Here is a 16,685-nt window from a genome sequence, read left to right on the forward strand (position 1 = left end):
GACCATAAGCGTGGAGGTGGTCGCAGCAACGCTTTTCTTGAACGATATGCGGAAGATGACTCAGGAGTCTGACACGCAGAATCGTGATACTGCTTTGGTGGTGCGAGGGAAGAAGGAGGTGACAGCATCGGCGACCAGAGATCAATAGAAGAAGCCGCAATCTAAGGTGGAGCTATTGTCACAAGAAAGGGCACATCAAGCGCAGCTGTCGGGAACTTCAGAATGATCTGAAGGAGTTGAAGCGAAATAAAGAGAAAACTGCCGTGAATCAGGATGAGAAGATATCAGTAATAGCATAGGCGGCAGAGTCAGAAATGATTAATTCTGATATGCTATATGCGGCGACAAAAGGTGCTAAAATTTCAGATGATACGTGAGTGTTCAATTCGGTGTGTTCCTTTCACATATGCCCAGAAAAGAATCTTTTGCCACCTATAAGGCGATCAAGGGTAGAAAAGCTCTAATAGGGAACGGAACGGTGTGCAAGGTTATAGGAGTTGGCATAGTAAAGATCCCGATGCATGATGGGGTCGTGAGGACGCTGACTAGGGTGCGACATGTTTCTATCTGAAGTGAAATTTGATCTCGTTAGGCCCATTGGACTTGAAGGTTTGCAATTTTTCGACTTCAGGTGGAGCTATGAGGGTCCGAAAGCAAAATCAGGTCGTATGCGAGGCGAACAAGCGTAGGAACTTATATGTTCTGAATGGGAGCACAATCAAAATATAAGCAAAGTCAATTTGGGTTCCAAAAGTTCACGGAGGTGGAGTTGCTAGAGAGTGAGCGGCAGATGCAGTGACATCGAGCAGAGGAAACAAGCTCAAAGTGGAGCTTGCATGGTGAGCTCGATGCAACGGTTGAAGGCTACAAATCCAACTAAGGTAGAGATTATTAGGATTTGGTTAGATTTATAGTTAATTTTCTAATTGAATAAGAATTAATATTTAAATCTATTGGATATAAATTAAAATTTAAATATTAATTAGAGTATAAATCTAAGTAGATTAGGATAAATATTTAAATCTATTATTTTCTTTTTCTATTATTGATAAACTAAATATAGATTTAAATATTATTTGGAGTAAAAATTCTAATTATACTAGGATTGGATACGTTCTATTATAAACATTATAAAAGCAACATATGGATTGCTTTTAGAAGATAGTACGGGAGAGGGAGAGAGAGTCTCTTGTGTGGTGTCGTACCAGAGAGAGAGAGTTGGCCATGGTTGCATGCACCTAGTGTATGGGTGAGGCCAACGAGAAAAGCCTTTTAGGTTTATAAAAGACAAAAGAATGATAGGAGAGATTCAGAAAGAGGGCTCAGATTTGAATCAACTATGTTACAGAAGAGTAGTAAAGTGTAATCTTCTCTTATTTAGTAAATCTTATTTTTATCCGCATATTTTCGGTTTGGTGTTTTCTCTTTTTTGTGATTGTGTAGCTTTTGTTGAGGAAACGAGTTTACGGTAAAATCTGATTTAATACTTCCGTTGCGGAATCCCAACAACTGGTACCGGATCAATAGCAGTCGGTAACAGAGCGGGTTGCAGATTCTCAAGATTTGGTGTCAAAACGAGTACCAAATTTCCAACATTAGAGACACAAAGGTTCGGGATGTTTAGAAGCTTGAAATACCTACGAAAGTAAAGGGATCTTTATGTGGTTGGCCCTTAGGAAAAGCATCCCCCAAAAGAATAACCTTATAAAGAAGGACTGGTCAGAGGATCAGATATGTACATTTTGCAGAGGCAAGACTTCCCTAGAGCAACTGGCAAAGGGTTTGGTGGTTGATACCCGAGACCCAAGTTCGAATCCTAATTGATTCACATTTCTAGCTAAGTTTATTTCTAAATGAAATAAACGAAGCGAGTAGCGTGCTACCTATCTCTCAAAAAAAAAAGAAAAAAAAAAAGATTTGAGACAGTCGATTGACTCCCTTGTGTATATTGTCAGTTCTTGCTAGTGCAATATTTAGACGGAGAGTACAAATCAACAAATAAAACGGATGTTTGATTCTTCCAGAAACGACTGAGGAAGAAGAGGCCTCCCTAGCTAGGAAGCAAGAAAGGGACCGATTGCCTTAGCGGCACGCTAGTGGACAATCTGGTTCAAAAAAAATAATGTGATATTTAGACAATTCAGTTCGGATCCAACACTGGTCATAGGAAGAATTAAGAGTATAGTGCGCGCGACAACCTCTTTTTGAAAAAACATCGCTCGAATATATGCACTTGTTGTACTCCTCTAATTATCAAAATTACATCTTTTGTAACGCCATGAAAATTTTCTAGATGATATAGGAGAAACTTAATTTGAATGTAACCCATGCAGCATCATCATATCAAACACTACAGTGGTAAATGTACAATTTGCCCTTCTATGTACTCCCTTTATTAAGTATATACTGAGAAAAATACGGTAAATAATTAAGTTTTTGATTTTACCAACAAAGGCAACATGAACCATCGATCGATTACACCTGAGCAAAACTTGGAGATCCAAATAGCGCACGATTATTTAATCAATGCACAAGCTTAAATGGTCTCATCATCTCATTGTCTTCATGATCCAAGATCTACAAAATATTATAAAAAACCAAATATAAGTTAATCAACAGCATACATATAGATGTATTATATAAAAATAGTACTAAACATAGAGTGGTTGTGAAAATAATTTGTGCTAACTAGGAGTGATTAACATAGCAGTAATTAATATAACATCTCATTTAGTATCTACTACAAACTACTGTGATTGCAAAAACAAAGTGCTACTTTTACATGCAGAATATGATATAACATGTATATAATAATAACATGGCATTCTAATTACTTTCATATTGTCAACTTCTAATGCAAATGCTAAAAAAATTTTGGACCGATTGATTAGATATAATTAGAAAAACAGTGCAGTTGTAATTATATGCATCTAATTATAATTTGGACGAAAGTAGTATAAAATATTATAACCATAAATAATTTGTTTGATTGCATACAGTTGAAAAGCATATTTTAAAAATTTTATCAATTTATATATGTGGTGGTGAGGTTATCTCTAATATAGAAAAAAATATATATACTTTTTATTTAAAAAATAATTCAAAAATTAAACTTTTGTTTTTGCTTAAAGTTGATTTTTTTAATTTGCTGCAGTTGAACTTTCTCATGCAGTTTTTATTGCAAAAGATAGATTCAGACATATCAAACTAAATATCGAATTTGAATCTAAACGTAATTGTAACTGCAGTACAGTTACAATTATATTAACTATATGTAATCAAAAAGCGAAGAGATAAACTCACATGGCAATGGTAGACGTAGCCGGGCTCGGCGGTGGCGTCGAATGAATACGTCCGCTCCGTCCCTCCGAGCGGCTTAAACCGGACCAGGATCTCGGTCACGAACCCGGGACGCATCTTGAAGACGTTCTTCCACCCGCGCTCCCACGGCGGCACCGCGCGGCGCCGCCCCACCGCGTGCCGCCCCACGCGGCACCGCACGGCGTCGTTGGCCCTCATCATGCACTCCTTGAAGCCCTCCACGTCCACCAGCTCCCGCTGCTCCCGCACCGCGAACACAGCCAGGTGGATGTGCAGCGGGTGGTTGTCGTCCGTCAGATTGATCACGCGCCAAATCTCGGCCGTCCCTTCCCCCGGCGTCTCCGTCACGGGGTCGCCATACGATTTCGCGTTCAGGTAGAGGTGCGTCGGGTCCCCCGTGGCGCTCTCGTACTCGTACATCGTGATGTACCTCGTCCGCGCCGATTCCGCCACGTCGGCCGCGGGATACCGTAGCAGCGACCGCGGGACACGGGACGGGTCGCGCCTGCGCTCCCTCCGCCGTCGGATCACGAACTTCATCACCCGCCCGCTCAGCTCGTCCGTCGGATCCCCCGACGGGTACGGGTACGGCGCGTCGTTGCGGAGGATGACGTCGTCGGAGGTTGACTTCGCGAAGTCAACGACGACGTCGGCGAATTCGGAGGGGCCGAGGAGGAAGCTTCTGGAAGCTTCGGGCCTCGGGAGGTACACGGAATCCGAGGACACGTGGACGAAGGGGAGGCCGTTGGAGAGGGAGAGGCGGAAGAAGCGGGCGTTGCTGGCGTTGAGGATGCGGAGGCGGTAGCGGCGGCGGCGGACGCGGAGGAAGGGCCAGGCCTTGCCGTTGGCGACGACGGCGGGGCCGAAGTACTCGGGCTGCCACTGCGGGTGGATCCCCGGGTTGTCGCCGGTGGCGTTCATGTAGAGCGCGCCGTCGGCGCGGAACGCACGGTCGAAGAGGACGATGTGCCGGTCGAACTCGTGGCCCGACGGGAGGCCCAGCGCCGCCTCCTCGGGGCCGGAGACGCGGTAGGCGCCGATCAGGCCGGCGAGGAGGTTTACGCGCGTCAGGCCCATCGCGTGGTCATGATACCTGGTGAATATAAAAATAAGGATTTAAAGTGTCGTGACGTGCCGAAAATTTATCAGTCTGGTACGTACATTACCATACACGTGTCGGATTGTGCCAATATATGCCGATTATAAAAAAATACATGTATACCTATATTTTTTAGCAATAAAATATCCTAATTAGTATTTTTATTAAATTTTTTAAATTTTATAAAAAAAAAACCTACTTATTAATATAATGAAAAAAGAGTTTTGTACTGTGTCATCTGTACGGAGGTTGTATCTTTCTAATATTCTGTGATCCGTATTGATACGTGCTTAAATTCTTTGAATATAAAATTTCATAATTCATAACAGCATTCAACGGTAGTTTAAGCTTATGGACTATTTTCTAGTACCAGAGATTGCCCGGGGGCTGAGCGTTGGGGTAGAAATAAATAGGCGAGGAGAAGTGAGGGCCGGTGGAGGAGAGGGAGGAGGTGAACCAGGCGAGGGCGTTGCCGTCGGAGGAAGGGGGGTTGATGCCGCCGTGGAGGTGGACGACGGTGGGGACGCCGGAGCGAGGGGAGGCGGTGGTGATGGTGGGGTCCCACGGGAGGAAGTGGCGGGACGGGAGGTGGTTGGTCCAGGTGATGTGGGTGGGGACACCCCGGAGGGCCTCGATGGTGGGGCCGGGGACCGTGGCAGTTTCTCTGGACGTGCCGTAGGCGAAAACCCGGGAGGGCGGGAGATCACGATGAAATTTCTACCAAGATTAAAAAATTAAAATTATTATTATAACATAATCAGATAAAAGATACTTAATTAAAGTAGTCTCTTGCTGAGAACTGATTATTATTATTTTTTTTCTTTTTTTGTTTTACGACACGTTATTAAAATTGGCATATAATTCTTGTACATTGAATTACCCTCAAATCGACTCGAAATCCAAACTATTCAAGTGTGATCAAATTGAAACAAAATTCAAATCCGAACAACTCAAAACTCAAATCTCAAACAACCTCGAATGGCAAATGGCCCCGATTAATATGAACTCGTAAAGCGACGTGATTAAGATGAAAAAGTGTAAGGACGAGAGAAAAGAGTAAATAATTTTTTTCTAAACTCCAAAAGCTACAACCGATGCCGCCGAGTTGGTCGATTCGGACCAACGAAAGATGGGAAAACAAGACAGGCCAAAAACCCAAACGAAATTAGACCCAATTATGGCCCAACTTATGCGATTTGAAATAGGATTTGATTAAACGGCCCTAACATTGCGCTCGGGCCTTTGTTTTGTGATGTTTAGTCTCAATTCGAAAATAACTTTTCAAATCAGTAGTTCTGGGCCAATTAAGTTTGCAATTCAACATCATTTTTGGGGGACAAATTTGATCATTTAAGTCTTCGGATTGTCGATCTTAATTATTAATTTACTATCTTAGAACAATTTTATTTTCTCTCACTTTTGCTCTTTTTTGAATCCGAATTGGGCTAGTGTTTTTTGCGTTTATCCTAATTTGATTTACATAATTTTAGCTTTTGGAGTTTAATAAAATTTGTCTTTTCTTATAAAAAAGTTTGTCATTTCTTATAAAAAATTTTTGATCCGAATTGGGCTAGTCTTTTCTTATAGAAAATTTGTCATTACCTAGCGGTCGAAAAGATTTAAAATCAATGACTGAAAATAAAAATCTCACAAAAAGTTATGATCTATTACTAAAATTTTCGATCAGAAATAGTGATCTTACTGTAAATAATATAAAAAATTTTCTATCAAAATTTTATCTGATTTGAATACTTTTATACTGTTAAACTTGCAAAAGTATATATATCAACCATTCAAAATTATTGATTTTGAATCTTTCGATCGCTAGATATATGATATCAAAAAATTACAAAATTTATTTTCTATATATTTCAAATGCGTCAGATCAAGCTGATTGTCAATTCAAAAGCTTCATCATCAAAAACGGCTTACGAGCACGGAGATCTTCGTACTCCTAATAGCATACAAGACCTATTATATATATATATATATATATATATATATATATATATATATATATATATATATAAAATTCAGCTCCATCATCAAAAACGATTTAGGAGCACTGAGGCCTTCGTCCTATCAAGTTATTTTTTAAGATTGAGATTTCGAATCAAAGATTAGAACGGTTAAAATTGATCTAGAATATTTAAACTATTTAGAAAATAAATTTTATAATTTTTAAAAATTATTTACATAATAATCAAAGGATTGCAAAATTGATAGTTTTGAATGGGTGATGATCTAAAGCGATCCAAACTGTTTGAATTTTTTATAAAAAATTATTTATACTATTTAGATAACGTCTCATAACTTTATCATGAATTGGAAAAGTCTAACCTTTATTTTTATAAGGTTATTCATTTTTTGACTCTTCGGTGGACTTAATAATGATTTTTAAAAATTACAAAATTTGATTTCTAAATATTTCTAATAGTATAAATTAATTTCAACGGTACCGATTATCAATTTAGAATATTGATCATCTAAAATGATACTTCTATACTCTCTCTCTCTCTCTGTACATATATATTGTTTTAAGCTTTTGGATTGGATAGGTTTCAGTAGATATCTTCCAACCAACAATTGATAGCAAACACCGACCGTCCCTAAAGTAAGTGGTAAAGGACTTGGTGATTGGTATCCGAGATTTTAAGTTCGAATCCTAGTTGATTCACATTTCCAGCTAAATTTACTTCTAAATGAAATAAATGAAGCGGGTAGCGTGCTATCTATTTCTCAAAAAAAAAAAAAAAAAAAAACAATTGATAGCAAACTATGGGGCACTTGAGCCCTCAAACTTTAATTTATTATAACTTCAAGCTCGAACTTTCAAAATCATTGCAACATTTCATAATTCAATTTAGTTGACTAAATTCTAACGTATTTGTTGATATAAAAGTGATGTGACATCTTAATTGTTGACGTATTATTAATCACAATACTATTACATCGCAGCTATATTAGCGATGTATTAATATTAGTTTAGTTAACTAAATTCAGTATAAAACTTGATTACAACAATTCTTAAAGTTTGAATAAAAAGTAATGATTTAAAAATCAGATCGAATAGTGACCCGAAAATATTACTGGGTCAAGAATCACTGGTTCAACTAATGGGTTAATCACTGATTGAACCAGTGACGTCGCATAACGTCATATATATTTAATTTTATTATATTATATAAAAATATACATATATTATTATTTTAGTACCATATTTTAATTATAAAATACTAATTTCTAGAATAAATTAAATAGTTATAAGGTTTCAAGTTTCACTTTTTATAAGATTAATTTATGCTAATAGAAAATAAAATCAATTAAGTTGATTTTAAGCCATTGGTTTTTAATATGACTTGAAAAAAATCCCACGAGCTTAATTAAAATCGAATCGGTTCAACAATTAGATGGTTGAATCTATAGGTCCGAACAGCTCAAAACACTTTTTTTGAATTTATTCGGTTCAAAAATTGAACCGAAAGCTTTATAAATTGGATCATGGTCGGACTGGTCGAACAAATCATCAACCAAAAATTACAATAAGTTAATTAAAGTTTGGAGACTAAAATGTCACCAGACTCTATGAATGTCAATGGGCAGGGATAACTAAAACTTTATCCGAATCCAAACTCGAGCTGAGCGTATTTATCTAAAGCTAAACGAATATAGTTTCGAATACAGATATAAAAAATAAAATCCAACGGATTTAGATTCGGGTACGAATTTTGTCTGTATCTAACCCGAACCCGAAACCGGAATTAGTTTTATATTATATAATATACATAAATATTTGATGTTATATTTGAATTTATATTTTAAAAATTTAAATTTGATGTAATATATGTTTTGAAATATAGTAAAAGAATAACTATTTCGAATTCAAATTTTTCGGTTTTGATTTAGATCGAATTTTTAAAAATTCGCCCCAAATTCAATCCGTTCAACTTTAGGTGGGACCAGAATTTCCCCGACAAAAAAAACCCACTAGTGGCAGAAAACTTTTCCTGCCAGCTTTTCTGTGGAGGCCAGAGCCGTTTGAACAAAAGCAAGAATTGGGACCATTTCACCACCTAAAAGAAAACTAATGTGATTATGAGATGTTGGAAGAATTTTTTATTCTCAAAACAAAATTGTTCTGGTTAGATCTATTAAACTTTCTTAGTAGGGAATTGGCATTGTATTTTCAGTTGCTTCAGCACATAAAGTTTTTCGAAATAAAAGGATGAGTCCGACTACTACTGTATTATCAGTAGTACAGAGATCTCCGTGCTACTAAATTATTTTCAATGATGCGATTTTTAAATCGACGATCGACGCTATCAAGTTGTTTTCAATGATACGGCTTTCAAATCGACGATCGGCTTCGTTAGACATGATCTACACTGTTGAAAATATTTGAAAACTAAATTTTATAAGTTTTCAATATTATTTACCTATCAAATGGATAGTTTAAAAATGAAGGGTTGAAAATAAAAAAAAATCATAAAAATTGGTGATAACAGATTTAAATTTAAGATCAGAAGTACTGATCTTACTCTAAATAGTGAAGAGAATTTTCTATAAAAATTTTATCAGATTTGAATTATTTTACACCGTTAGATTCACAAACGCATCACATCGATCATTAAAATTATCAATTTGAGATTTTTTAATCACTAACCAAATAATATCGAAAAATTGTAAAATTTCAAATACTATCAGCAGAGTAGATCAAGTCTAACGAAGCCGATCGTCGATTTGGAAACCACATCATTAAAAATAACTTGATAGCACAGAGGCCTCTGTGTGGTCGATAGTATAGCAACCTAGCTCTCATAGGATATAGTACTAGGTAAAAAAAAAAAAAAATGCTGTTTCAGTTGTGCAATAAGAAAAAACATTAATTATATGAAATAACTTCAACTGTTGATTTTTTTTAGAATTAAAAATTAAGGTCTTGTTTGGCATCAGAGAAATGCTATTTGTAGAGCAAAAGTTGATGGTAAATCATATGTCCAATCCATGCGAGAATTTAGACAACTTTTTTATACTTTACTATTAGAAAAATAAGATTGTTATAGCACTAGCGTCAAAAATGGACTCTCTAATTAAGAAAATATAAAATTTACATCTATTTTTGAGTGTACAAATATCATCGATTTTAGTGTTATCACTTTTTTTTCTATATTTTAAATACAAATTATAAATAATGGTATAAGCCGGCAGATTGATTTCTTCCTTTCATTGTTATTATATATTAGCACACACTCCGGCCAGGTGAAAAGTAATAATTGTTTTAAAAAAATGTAAATTTTTTAAAAAAAGTTACATCAAATTGTGATATTTTTTGTCAAAAAATATTTTGCATTCAAAAATTACAAGCAATCCATTATCCATTCTCACAAAAATTCTATTTACAAAAATTAAAATAAAGAAGGACAGCAAGAATGTCAAATAATTAATGACTTAAAACTTTTGTCCTTAAATTCGAAATCTCATAGGGTGAAATAACCGCTTCTTTTATTTTGAAGTTAAAAGATCACTAACCGACTAAAATCAAATAAATTTAAAAAAAATAAGATTGTAAGATCAAAACTTTTTAAAGAATTAGCTAGTCAGATCAAAATAAGTGTTAGTTAAGTTTAAGTTTTGTACATTTTATCTTTTTTTTAATAAGAAAAAAGGTACATACCCAAGTGGTGTCATACATGCCGATGGTGAGATTACCGGCGACCGGAGCACCGGCGGCGTCGAAGCGGAAGCCTTGAAGCTTGGGCATGTCCGGCAGCTCATCCACAAACATCTCTAGCTTGCTCAGCCTGTAAAGGCCATTTTTCTCCTCACTTGTACCCTCACACACTACTACTCCCTCCACTATTATTGTTACTATTATTACTAGTACTGCTACTACTGCAGCTAAGTGTATTGGTATCAGTGAAACATGAGAAGAGGGAAGAGGCTTCTTCTCACCCATCTAATGCTCTCTCTCTCTCTCTCTCTCTCTCTCTAGAGACCACCTTATATATGGTGTATAGATAGAGAAAGAGAGAGGGGAAAGGTAAAGGTGAAAATGTAAAAGAAATGCTTATTGTATATTCAAAAGTTGTGCGTAAATCATATATTCAATTTATTTACTTTTTTATTTTGAAAAAACTATTATGAATTTTAAATATTAAAAAGAGTAATTAAGAATGTGATAACTTTAGTGTAACGATTCGATCCGCTAGCAATAATAACTCGCTGAGCCAAAATCATCGGCCCAAAATGCTTATGTCCAGTTATTATTATTATGGTGGGGTTCTCTTATATGCCCAATGACAACGTACCAAATTCTATCTGATCTGGGACTATTGAGGTGTCACAAGACTCCCTCCGTTTAGGCCCCGATGTCATCGTCAGTCTTAAAAAGACACACAGCCCAAAATTATCAAATGATGTGATACTTGTTTGTCTTGCTAGTTTTTGTCATTCCAATTCTGACTTAGTCTGTCATTTTGATCCTGACTCAATCAATCAAGACTTATCTACACTTCCAACTGGTGAACCAGTTCTGATACCAAATGTCAAGACCTGACGCGCAATAATAACTCGCTGAGCAAAAACCACCAATTCAAAATACTTAACCCCAGTTATTATTATTAGGATGGAATCATCTTCTATACCCAATGACAATTTCAATCTCATCCGATGTGGAACTATTGGGTGTCACATTTAGTAATAAAAAAAAAAAGTTTGGATAAAGAGAGGGTAAGATTTACATTCACTTTAGATGTACCAGTAGTATTGCTAAAAATATAACTAGGACAACCTCAACTACCCGACATGCACTTTGAAATGAGTAGTGAGTACTACTGCTATAGTAGGTTTCGTAGAAAAGTGCGGGCAAAAATTATTTACAATATTGTTCTTATATATTGTTAATATTTTAGGATCACGATGCAAAAAAGTTTGATTGGTTATTGATGCATCTGCAACTTGCCCTGCAAACCTATCAACAACGTATAAAGATAACATTTTCAAAAAATTTAAAATATTTTTCTCTTAAAATATTGTTATTATATATTATTGATATATTTTTATATATGCATGCTATGAAAAAAAGTTTATTTTACCATTGACATAAGTTTCTCTTTAGGCAAAATATTCTTATATCTATATCTTTCAACTTAGCCAATTTCTTATCTTTCTTAATAATTTAAATTATTCTAGCTATTAATTATATTAAATATAATGATTCTACTTTTTATTAACTATTAAATATTTTAATTGTATTTGTTAAAAAAGTAACTAAAGCAATAAAATATTAATTGAGTAAAGCTGCAACAAAAAAAAAAAAAAAAAAATCAGAAATGAGAAACTTAGAGAAAGAAAATGTTGAGGGCCATTTTAAAAAATGCCTATAGTTGAGGGGGGTCTCCATGCCTTTCTTTTTTTAAAAGAATATCTCTTGTAGATTATACACCCCCATCTTAGAGTTGATAAAATTTTAAATAATTTTTAACAAAAATAAAAAATATTGATGTGATAAGTAAAATATTATTAGCCATAGAATAGAGTGGATGTGAGATATATATACATATCCCAGGCCACTTTAGAGTGTATATGTGGCATTGTTTTAAAAAAAAAAAATCAATGATAAATATATAAAAGTGGGGTGTGTGAATTTAGTGAGTGATGATTGGGACTGAGGGGATTTGTAATGGGAGGCGTGAAGCACAAAGTTGGTGGGAGTCGCTTTTCAGAGTTTTTTTTTTTTTTTTTTTTTTTTTTTTTTTTTTTTTTTTTTTTTTTTGAGTTTGTTATTTTTTAAGGATAAATTTTAAATACTCCTCTTATGATTTCACAATTTTTCACTTTAGGAGGTGTTTGGATTGACGTATTTATAGATTCAACGTAAGTCAAGTGTAGTGGTGTTTGAATTTTTCTGAAGTGTGATTATTTTTTTGTTGTTTGTTTTGACATAACTCGTACCGTCTGAAAGTTAAATTCAATCACTTCTATTGTTTATTTTGATATAATTTGGTGCTGGTAAAATTAGTTTTTTGAGTTCCATTGTTTGTTTTGATGTAAGTAAGTGAATCTCATTATCTCCTAAATATAGTAGTAAATTTACCGCTATAAAATTTAATCTATTATATAATTAATTTTTTTATTATTATTTAAAGATCATCCTAATTTATTATAAATAAGGTAATTCTAACCCATTATAAAAGAAGTAGAGTTTAGGTTTTACTGTTTAATAAATTTTTTAGAGGAGGTTGAGTGTAGTGAAAGTCGAGTTCGGCACTTTAGAGGAGAAAGTCGAGAATAGGTGAAGTGGAGCTCTAACATAACTTGAGTTGCATTATATTTTTCACTTACATCAAAACAAATAACAGAAGTGATGGAACTTGAGTTCCATCACTCCACTTACACCAAAACAAATATCAAGTTAGTTCATGTGGTTTTGCACTTTCTCACTTTAGTACCTTATAATTTAAAGTGTATCAATTTAGTACCCTATTGTTTCATTTTTATCTTTTTATTATCGATTCCACTAATTTTTTTGTTAAATCAGTGACAAAGTTAAAACCAAATGGTACAAAAGTGAATATTCGATAAACCTAGATGAGGTATCTGAAATTTTTTGTATATAACTTAACGAAATATTAACGAAAAAGCTGAGAAAAGATAAAAATGTAATCATAGGACATTAATTTAATACAGTTTAAACTACACGGTATTAAAATGAGAAAGTATGAAACACAGGGGTGGTATTCGAAGTTTACCAAAAACAAAAAAAAATTACAAATAAAAAAAGGTGGTGGGATCACATGCTTTGGCGTATCTGATGATTCTGATCCTGCACATAATCCATCGCTACGCATAAGCCACGTGATTCCCTGTTTGAACGTTTCCACCAATTGGTACGACCATGCCGCGTGGCATATCCTAATTGGCTCGTCAAATCCGTTATTTGGTCCTAATTTATGAGTACCTCTTTCGAATTTTTTTTAATTTATTTTCAAATATACCGCTTTTCATATTTACTCCTAAAAAATTTAAGCGATATAAACTTACCCTCCAAATTTTTAAATTTTCTCAAACATATTACTAAAATTAAGTTTTGTATGTTTAGAAGTGGTGGAATTTACTCTTCAAAAATTTTAGCTTTTTTTAAATTTATCTCCATTTTTACTCAGGATTAGACTGAGAATGGATTTAACTTCGGGATAATTTAGGATCAGTTGATGGAATAAACTTATATAAATAAGTAAAAAAAAAAAAAGTTTAGGGGGTTAGGATTCATTATTTAAAATTTTCAGGGGTATATATGATTATTTCTTTTATTTAACATACTAAGTTCTATGCCAATAAATTAAGGTATTTTTAGGCTTAATAATTATACTATAATATAATAATATATTTTAGGGTAACTTTCATTTCCTACATTGTACTTTATTTTTTTTTGATGTTTTAGAAATACTAAACTAATTTTGTTTTATTAATCTCTATATTATAAGCAATAAACCTAATATGTAAGATAAATGTTAGCAACCCCATTAGAAAGTATGCGTTCAAAAGTAACGTAACATATATTCAGCCTATTTTGAATACCTAAAATTATCAGAAAAGATGATGAAAAATAATTCGATAGAAACTTTTACTAAATCTATCTTAATTAGGAGCTCTTTTTGTTTTTTTTTCTTTTTTTTTCTGTTACTAATTAACTAGTGCATTTTAATAGAACTATTAGCTTCTATCTAAAACAACACGTATGATACAATATTATAAAGATTGACGAGAAAAAATATAGTATAATTCTTTAAGAATAAAACTTAGTACTAAATAGTGAACGAAAACAAATTTATTGTGTTTGTAGAAAATTGCTAAGAATAAGATAATACAATATAGTGTTGCAAATAAAAATAATAGTAAAATAGACTTTCTCTCTATATAAAAGCCTATATTTTTACTGGTTAATTCCAAAATTGGACTTTTGTTATAATGCTTAATTATTACAGCAAAGCGTCATACACATAAATAATTAGTACCAAGCCCCCTTTTTTTTTTTTCTGGTTTGAATGAATTTTAGTACTTGTATCGTTAGGGATGCAAATGGATCAACGTCGGTGGAGATCTCACCCCGATTCACCCTAATTGGGCAGTAAGTAAAAGCCAAAATTTAGATTAAAAAATTCACCCCCAATCATCTAAAAAATATAGCGGAAGATAAGAAACATCTTTTTTTCTCCGATCTGTTATGGTTCCTTAAAAATTTACTATAAATATGCTCCCATCCATATCCATCCTGAATGCAGTGGTTCGTAAGGGTGGAGAATAGTATAAAATTCAATCCATCTCGAATTCACCTCGACCCGCAATAAAAATAGGGTGGAGGTAGGGGGGTCATCCCGCCCCTCGGATTCGCCCTGCTTGCCCCCACTTCCTGCCCCTCAGATTCACCCTGCTTGCCCCCACTTTTTGCTCTTGGATTCGCCCCATTTGTATCTCTATGCGTCTTCCAAATATTTTTAGTTTTAGCATTTTATAGACTAGAGCTCACCATTTCATCCCCCACTCATCTAATTTTGAGATTCCTATACGATCAAATCTTACAAACCAGGTTTTGTAAGTCAATTTCATGTAATTCACGGCCTACATAACTTTTGCAACCGACATTATTTAGAACAGTTGGTAGCTATCCTCCTATTGAGCAATATGAGTCTTAGTCACAGATTCATATATATTTCGAACAAACATGTGCGTACAAGTTAATAATAATAATAATAATAACACAACTTGATTTTTGATGTGGTCACATGATGAGCCCTTTGGGATTGACTACTCTTTCCTACATGTGTGTTGTGTCTAAACCACAAAATACAGAGAAAGGTTCACATTTCAAAATAATAGATAGCAACTATTGCACTCTTACATGTAAAGGTGACAGTGGACCCCACTTTACCCTAATAAAATGCCAAACTCACGCATTGTCACATGATAATTATTTGATAGAAAATAAAAGAGTGGATAATTAAGGAGCTCAATTGACTAGAATGAAAATTAGAAATAAAAATTTTATTGAGACAGTTTTCAAAGTAAATTAATATCATTCACTGTCTATTACGTGGATTATACGTATCTCAAAGTATGATAGAACGGCTGATGGAACTGTCTCATCATAAGGATTATCTTCATAAAATTTGTGTCCACCAATTATAGTTTTTTAAATCTAAATTATTAGTTGTCTAGAAATTAGGTGTTTATATATCGATCGGCAATCACACCAGGAGTTCAAACTTTTATGTGCGCATTTAAATTTGAGACTCATACTTCTGATTTTGAGCCAGTATATAATGTTGGGCTATGGACAAGAAAGTTTAGATAAAAGAGCATATGTATTAAAAAAAAAAAAAAAGGCATTATTTTGAAAGGAAGGGACAAAAAAAAGAAAAAGAAGATTTGAGTAGAGACTGTTAACTATACCTTTTTGTTTTTGTTTTTTTCCTTTGAATCTTCATCAATTTGTGAACCAAAACTACTTAGTGACATGTTTGAAAGTTCCAGAAATAGCACCCTTCTTTATCTTTATTTGAATGGCTTTTTCCTCTTTGAATTGCCTCAAGAATCAAATCATGGAAACAAACAAACAAACAAAAAAAACAAAAAAAAAGAAAAAAAAATTCTTTAATGATTGAGAATCTAAGGAGATTATTTCCATTGACAAATTGGTCATCTTATAGTCCACAAAGGCAATGGAAAATGTATGGGATCTCATCAACAAATGCTTGGAAAGGCATTTCCATGAGATTGACCCTTGCTAACATTTAGTATTTGACCCCACTTTTGTTGATGCTTAATAAATGTCATAAAGTTGAAGATACAAGTCTTTTTTCATTGGCCTAAATTAATAAAATATTTTGTTTACTTTTCTAATGTGGAATAATCATGGTCCTTCTCTACTTTACTAGTGCTATCATAGTGGAAGATATCTTTTGCAGATGCATTATGAATAAACCTGCTCAAATAAGCACTAAGACCTAAAACCTAATTAAGTATGCTTATTCCAAATGTAACCCTCTAATGCTTTACACTTTAGATAACATATTTTATTTCCTCTGAAACTCTGCTTCTTTAATGCTATAAAAAAATGATAAGAAGCCCTTTCAAATGTTTTGGATAACATGAAATGTTTTTGGAACTTCAGTGTTTGAAGAAGACAACCCCAAACTAGGGTTAACAATTATTTGCTAAATTTTCTTCCAATAAAAACAATAGAAGCAAAAGGTTTAAAATAGAA

The 16,685-nt window shown here is 34.0% G+C and overlaps 1 protein-coding gene across 1 annotated transcript; it reads right to left on the bottom strand.

Moving 5' to 3' along the window:
• Positions 2,272 to 10,412, bottom strand: LOC109715972 (multicopper oxidase LPR2-like). Its single transcript, XM_020241232.1, has 4 exons — positions 10,095 to 10,412; positions 4,791 to 5,137; positions 3,304 to 4,414; positions 2,272 to 2,577 (listed from the first exon to the last, which is right to left on the bottom strand). The coding sequence occupies exons 1-4, from the start codon at positions 10,374 to 10,376 to the stop codon at positions 2,524 to 2,526; spliced, it is 1,794 nt and encodes a 597-aa protein (XP_020096821.1). The 5' UTR covers positions 10,377 to 10,412; the 3' UTR covers positions 2,272 to 2,523.

Source organism: Ananas comosus, linkage group 10 (genome assembly GCF_001540865.1).
Source record: "Ananas comosus cultivar F153 linkage group 10, ASM154086v1, whole genome shotgun sequence".
NCBI classification, from domain to species: domain Eukaryota; kingdom Viridiplantae; phylum Streptophyta; class Magnoliopsida; order Poales; family Bromeliaceae; genus Ananas; species Ananas comosus.

Bases quoted from the DNA above. Each gene is read 5' to 3' on its own strand.
- LOC109715972 (XM_020241232.1), bottom strand. From the start codon at position 10,376: ATGGGTGAGAAGAAGCCTCTTCCCTCTTCTCATGTTTCACTGATACCA. The intron at 4,415-4,790 runs GTACTAGAAAAT...TATATTCACCAG, and splicing joins CAGCCCCCGGGCAATCTCTG to GTATCATGACCACGCGATGG. The intron at 2,578-3,303 runs GTGAGTTTATCT...AATATTTTGTAG, and splicing joins GCTACGTCTACCATTGCCAT to ATCTTGGATCATGAAGACAA.